This window comes from Mixophyes fleayi, chromosome 5, assembly GCF_038048845.1.
Source record: "Mixophyes fleayi isolate aMixFle1 chromosome 5, aMixFle1.hap1, whole genome shotgun sequence".
Taxonomy (NCBI): domain Eukaryota; kingdom Metazoa; phylum Chordata; class Amphibia; order Anura; family Limnodynastidae; genus Mixophyes; species Mixophyes fleayi.
The window spans coordinates 236,962,983-236,968,980 of record NC_134406.1 but is presented as its reverse complement, the minus strand read 5'-3'; the positions used below and the strand labels follow the sequence as shown (position 1 = coordinate 236,968,980).

Genomic DNA, 5,998 nt, shown 5'->3' with positions numbered 1-5,998 from the left:
CTTTAAATCCACCATCAATGTTCTGAAGTGGAAGGATTGGATAACCCAGATAATGGTAAGTTAGCCTGGATAAACAGGGAATGTCATCAACATTTTGTAGAATATATATCCTGAAAACTGAACATGCAGAATCTGCACCCAATGGGGTCATGGTGCTCACTGGCACATTAATAATAAATTCTCTTTATGTATTATTTGCCTTGCATAAAATTTTGCAGTTATTACATTTTCATTTTTAGGAATTTAAATTAACATTTTGTTACCATTCAGATAAATGTTATACACTTAAATAACCTGATTTATTTTTCTGCAGGAGAAATGGCTGCTGTTGAAAACAACATGGGAGACATAAATCCTGTCTTGAGAATAAGTCAACTGGATGCTATTGAATTAAACAAGGCGTTGGAGCAGTTAATCTGGACTCAGTTTAACAGTTGTTTTCAAGGCTTCAAACCAGGACTTTTGATTCGCTTTGAACCAGAGATTAAAGCATTTTTATGGTTGTTTTTGTGGCGATATACCGTCTACTCCAAGAATGCAACTGTCGGCCAATCGATTTTGAACATTCACTACAAAAATGATTTATCTCAGACTAAAAAGTACAGACCACTCAATAAGCAGCAAAAAGTATGGTTTGCTCTTATTACCGTTGGAGGCAAATGGTTGGAAGAACGATCATATGACTTATTCAGCAATCACCCTTTTGGGTCATCTTTTCCCAGAGCAAAATATTGCATTAATGTTGTGTTTGGCCTCCTCAAGATTTGTGGACTTTTGAATTTCTTGATTTTTCTTCAGCAAGGCAAATTTGCTACTTTGTTCGAGCGCCTACTCAGAATCCGGTCTGTTTTCAGTAAGCCTCAAGATGTGCGTCAAGTAGGCTTTGAGTACATGAACAGAGAAATTTTGTGGCATGGATTTGCAGAGTTCCTAATTTTCCTTCTGCCCCTCATCAACATGCAAAAGCTAAAATCAAAGCTGTTTTCTTGGTGTAAGCCGATTAGAGGATCCCGCCATGTTGACCCATCCGTAGCCGTCATTTGCAAGGAATGCTGCTTGTGTGGAGAATGGCCAACTATGCCTCATACTATCGGCTGTGCTCATGTCTTTTGCTACTACTGTATTAAAAGTAATTACATGTCTGACATGTATTTTACCTGCCCTAAGTGTAGTACCCAAGTACACAGTCTGCAACCGCTAGAATTCAAGGTCGAGATATCTGAGGTTCACACTTTATAGACTTTGGAAGATAAAAATGTACAACTTCAACTGATGGTGATTTTGTTGATTGTAAAATTGCCTCCAAAGTAGGAATAAGGTTTTCTGTATGATTTATATGCCTAATTTAGCCTGAAATTTTGGGTTGCACTGTATTGAGACCACTCACGTGGAAGCTAGCCTTACATCCACGCTCTGCTCTGTTTGTGATACTTTACTGTACTGAGACCACTCACGTAGAAGCTATCCTTACATCCACGTTCTGCTTTGTTTGTGATACTTTGCTGTACTGAGACCTCTCATGTAGAAGCTATCCTTACATCCACGTTCTGCTCTGTTTGTGATACTTTACTGTACTGAGACCTCTCATGTAGAAGCTATCCTTACATCCACGCTCTGCTCTGTTTGTGATACTTTACTGTACTGAGACCTCTCATGTAGAAGCTATCCTTACATCCACGCTCTGCTCTGTTTGTAATACTTTACTGTACTGAGACCACTCATGTAGAAGCTATCCTTACATCCACGCTCTGCTCTGTTTGTGATCCTTTACTGTACTGAGACCACTCATGTAGAAGCTATCCTTACATCCACGCTCTGCTCTGTTTGTGATACTTTACTGTACTGAGACCTCTCATGTAGAAGCTATCCTTACATCCACGCTCTGCTCTGTTTGTGATCCTTTACTGTACTGAGACCACTCATGTAGAAGCTATCCTTACATCCACGCTCTGCTCGGTTTGTGATACTTTAGTACAATCAACGTTGCAAATTATTTTTTGTCTGGACAAGAAACCTACAGTTTTTATGTTGATCCTCCATCCTGATGACGTACAGAGTGGTAAAGTGACCCTTGTCACTTCACCAACCCTTCCAGAGCATGGAGACTCCAAACTAGCCCTGAGTATTTAGGATCTCCCCTCTTCTGTTAGGTTTATATTTTTAAATAAGAACTTCACTGAGCAAATATTTATTTGCAAATAACTTACACCCCCATTCCCAGTAGTAGAACCCTGATTGTCCCATGTCATGAACTCATGGCATTGAAGAGATCCTACCGTAGTTGTTTTTACTTGTAAGGAGAAGGAAGCGTTATTTGCTAAAGTTCCTGTTTAGAGTTCTCATTCATTTCTAAAATGTTTGGGAATATAATGTATTTAATTTAAAGGTAATTTAGGCTGCGTGACTTGTTCATAGCAACATGTTCAGAATAATGATCTATATTGTTGCTTATCTCAATGTTCTCTCGGTTGGTATAGTAAAGATGGACTATTGTAATACAGAGCACAGTATGCCAAAGCATTCGCCTGCAGAGGGACTTCCTGTAACAACTTTCCTGCTATACGGAATGTTGTGGATTGTCGCAGCCAGGGGGGGTGTTACCACTTTCAGTTCAGTGATTTATGCAATAGGAAAAATATGCTGGAGTATACTTAATAATGGCACTTTATACAAAAAGAAAAAACATCCCAGAGTCCGTTTGTGAATTTTTTATTCCATGATACTGATTGGTAAATTACATTTCAAGGTGTAGTGTACAGAATAAATAACAAAAAGATTGTAATAATATTACAAGCAGCATGCTAAGTAACTGGAAGCTAGTTTATACAGGTAGAAAATAAACTATTGCTTTACATAATTGTACAACATATGTGCAAATAAACCAAACTACATAATGTCTGTGTTTGATAGGGCTACTGTTCATACAGTAAGTGTTGTATATTTATAACATAGGACTGAACATCTTCTGTTTAAGGGTGGTTTCGCAAATGTTCATAACGCTCATATCACTTGGTGCCGAAACGTGGAAGTGAATGAGGAAGTCACTTGAGAGTGATTAAGCTCTGAAGACATTGCCTGCACTGTCCTCTGAGTGTGAGTGCTCCCGTGTGATGGGACGAGACTTTCCCATTCCTGGTGTGTCCGCAGTGATTTGAGCTCTAGAAAGAACTGGAGAAGAGCTAACATTGAAAGTGTCTGTGTGACACAGTGAGGAGCTACCTAAACACTACAATTCTCTTTTAAATTCCTTAGTTTGGGGTCAGAGAATACCTACGTGCCAGTTTCTTTACCTTAATCTGCTGCTTTGGGGAGTGTACATGATAAAATGAATATGTCTGCCACCTTATCTGTTTTCTGGATCTTATGTGAAATTTTGTTCTAAATTAGAGCTTCACTGTTAATTTACTTTTCTGCTGTTCCTGGTGGAAATAAAGCCTGTAATAAAGTAGTAGCTACATGCACTTCTCTGCAGAAGAATCAGGCTGACATCATGCAACTAATAAATTACATAACATGGACTAGTCTTCACATCATGCTGCCTTCCCTATCGTTGTCTTAGTCCTTACAGCAGACCGCTAACCATTGTTGCTGCAAGGAAGTTATAGGTGTTCTCCACTGTTGGACAACTAACCTTTAATATGACCGTCTGACACCCACAGTTACATAATAACAGGAGCTGTACTGTGCCGCAGACCAGTATTACAGTCCTCCCTTTTCAGCAGGGAATAATTGGACAGTCTCCCATTGATGTGAGCGTCCCAGGTTCACTACTACACAGTGGATGTGATAGGTTATATTAAGGTGGAAATATCCAAAAGTGGGCAACCCCTTTAACATGTTTAATTGTTAAAGTTTTGTGGGGTTTTTTCTATAGTTTTTTGTGTTCAGTTCCACGTACCCAATTAAAATGCAGAAATTCAGCATTCAGAACTTTGTATTTACAAATTTTATGCATTTGGGGTGCCATGAAAACCTTGTGATGTTATTGTGATGGGAACTGGGAATTTCTTTTATTTTGGGGCTGGTCATATTATCGTTATCATAGTCCACAAAATTTATTTATATAGCGCCATCACATTCCGTAGCCCTTTACAATTGAGAGCAAGCCCATAGTAAAACAATTGTACTCCAAAAAGGCATCACCCCTCTAATCAACCCTTGTACAGTGTACCATTGGGAGACTGCAGCAAGTAACATAACTTGTTAGAGTCCTAGCTCTTTGTAACTTTGGAGTCCTAGATCTGTGTTAATCACTGTGTTTTTATGATCTGTGAGATCTGATGTGTGCCTTAATGTTTTACTAAAAATCAGGGTTTTTTTTTTTAGATTTATAAATTGTTTGGCATAATGATATGTAAAGAATAATACAATTGGTAATATAAAATTAATATTCTAAACTTTCTGTCTTTACATGTTTTTTGTTTGTCCGGGAACCGGGAGGCGCGTCCCATTGCAACATTTTTCATTTTGTTAGGTTCCTGAATTTAAACTTTAACCTTTAATGCACCACTTACTGTAAAATTCAACATGTGTCAAGGCATAAGTCACAAATATATTAAAGTTCCCATTCTGGGGTTTTCCTTTCTTCTCTTTGGTAAATCTATTCTTTACTTCTCTCACGTCTTATGTCTAATATGTTCCATCCTCCTTTAGATATTAATCCCACATGATGGACTACAATATATGTCTTGTTTCACTGTGTGATTATGGTTTTTGTTTCATTTTTATTACCACAGCATATATTGTACAGTTCTGCAGAATATACAGGAACATTATAAATAGTGAGTGATTGTAATGCTAGATAAAGAGCAATTTAACCGGCTACAACTCAGTAATTTATAACAAACATTGTGTATTGTTGCGATAAGTAATCTACCTGAAGCCATGCTTATTTTTATGAAACTTGACATCTTAAAAATACTTTAACGGGTCAGAGCTTGCAAAAGCCTGGGTCTGAGTGAGTAGCTTGCAGTCTCCTAGGTAACCAAAATGTTCTCTACAGATTTGTGCTTTTATTCAATGGGCCATGTTTGAAAAGGAATAGTTAACCTAATCTTCGTTGCTTAGATGAAGCGTAGAGCACTTGCTATGGATTGCTTCTCTTTTTACCAAAGCTGCAGTGGAAAGCCATGTCTCTTTCATGGTATTTTTTTTTTTATTTTTTTTTATTAAAAAATTTAATTTTCTTTCTTTAAGGTATTTTGAAATTGTATGGTCTCTTGATAGGAAACTAGTGTTCTCCTCTGTAAGTGGCTTTGATAGGCTTCAAAGCAATATGCATTTTTAAGGTAACTTTCTATTAAGAATGTATGTTCATTAACCCCTTTGGTTCCACTGACTGTAAATTCTTTGAATTGCGAGCGCTTTTCAAGCCTAGAGAAACGAATCGGGAATTTACTTTGATCTGTCTTACAAAACAATGCTGAAATAATGTAGTTCTGTGAAATATATATAGCAATGCTTTTAAAGACTTTTCACTCATTTCAACGGATACTACTGTAATTCTCTTGGTCAGTCAGTGGTTCATTGCATTGACTGTATAACAATGGCCATTGGATACTTGCTGAACAGCCACGTCCAAATACCAGTGTTTTTGCTGCTTGTGACGCTGTTCACTTTCTCCTAGTGTTCCAGTAAACAAACAAATTAGAATGTAGATTTGATTGAGCATTGGAACTATGTCCAAACAAAATCAATGGACAGTACTGTAAATGCTATAACAATAGTGCTATATACAGTACTATAAATTATATGCATTTTATAAAAATAGCATTTAAATAAGTCATAGCATGACACCTAAAGATTTGTCTGCTTTTAGGTTTATTATTTTTATGTCACACCTATAACTGATAATATAGTAGTCTACCTTTGTTGGGCTTGGCTAGCATGCAATAGGGAAGCAGTGGGACCAGTTTTCCTTTAAGCTATCTAGGTCATTGAAGGAGGTCCTTACTTCAGTAAAATGTATAGGGTTTCAATTGGTCTATGTAATAATATT

At 37.3% G+C, this 5,998-nt stretch overlaps 1 protein-coding gene across 1 annotated transcript in view; it reads left to right on the top strand.

Annotated features, from left to right (window-relative positions):
- Positions 1-4,584, top strand: part of PEX2 (peroxisomal biogenesis factor 2) — a 12,706-nt gene extending 8,122 nt beyond the window's left edge. Inside the window, exon 3 of the mRNA XM_075213682.1 lies at positions 314-4,584. Coding sequence (XP_075069783.1) covers positions 319-1,239 — 921 coding nt within the window. The 5' untranslated portion in view covers positions 314-318 and the 3' untranslated portion in view covers positions 1,240-4,584. The remainder of the gene's footprint in view (positions 1-313) is intronic.
- Positions 4,585-5,998: the final 1,414 nt, after the last annotated feature.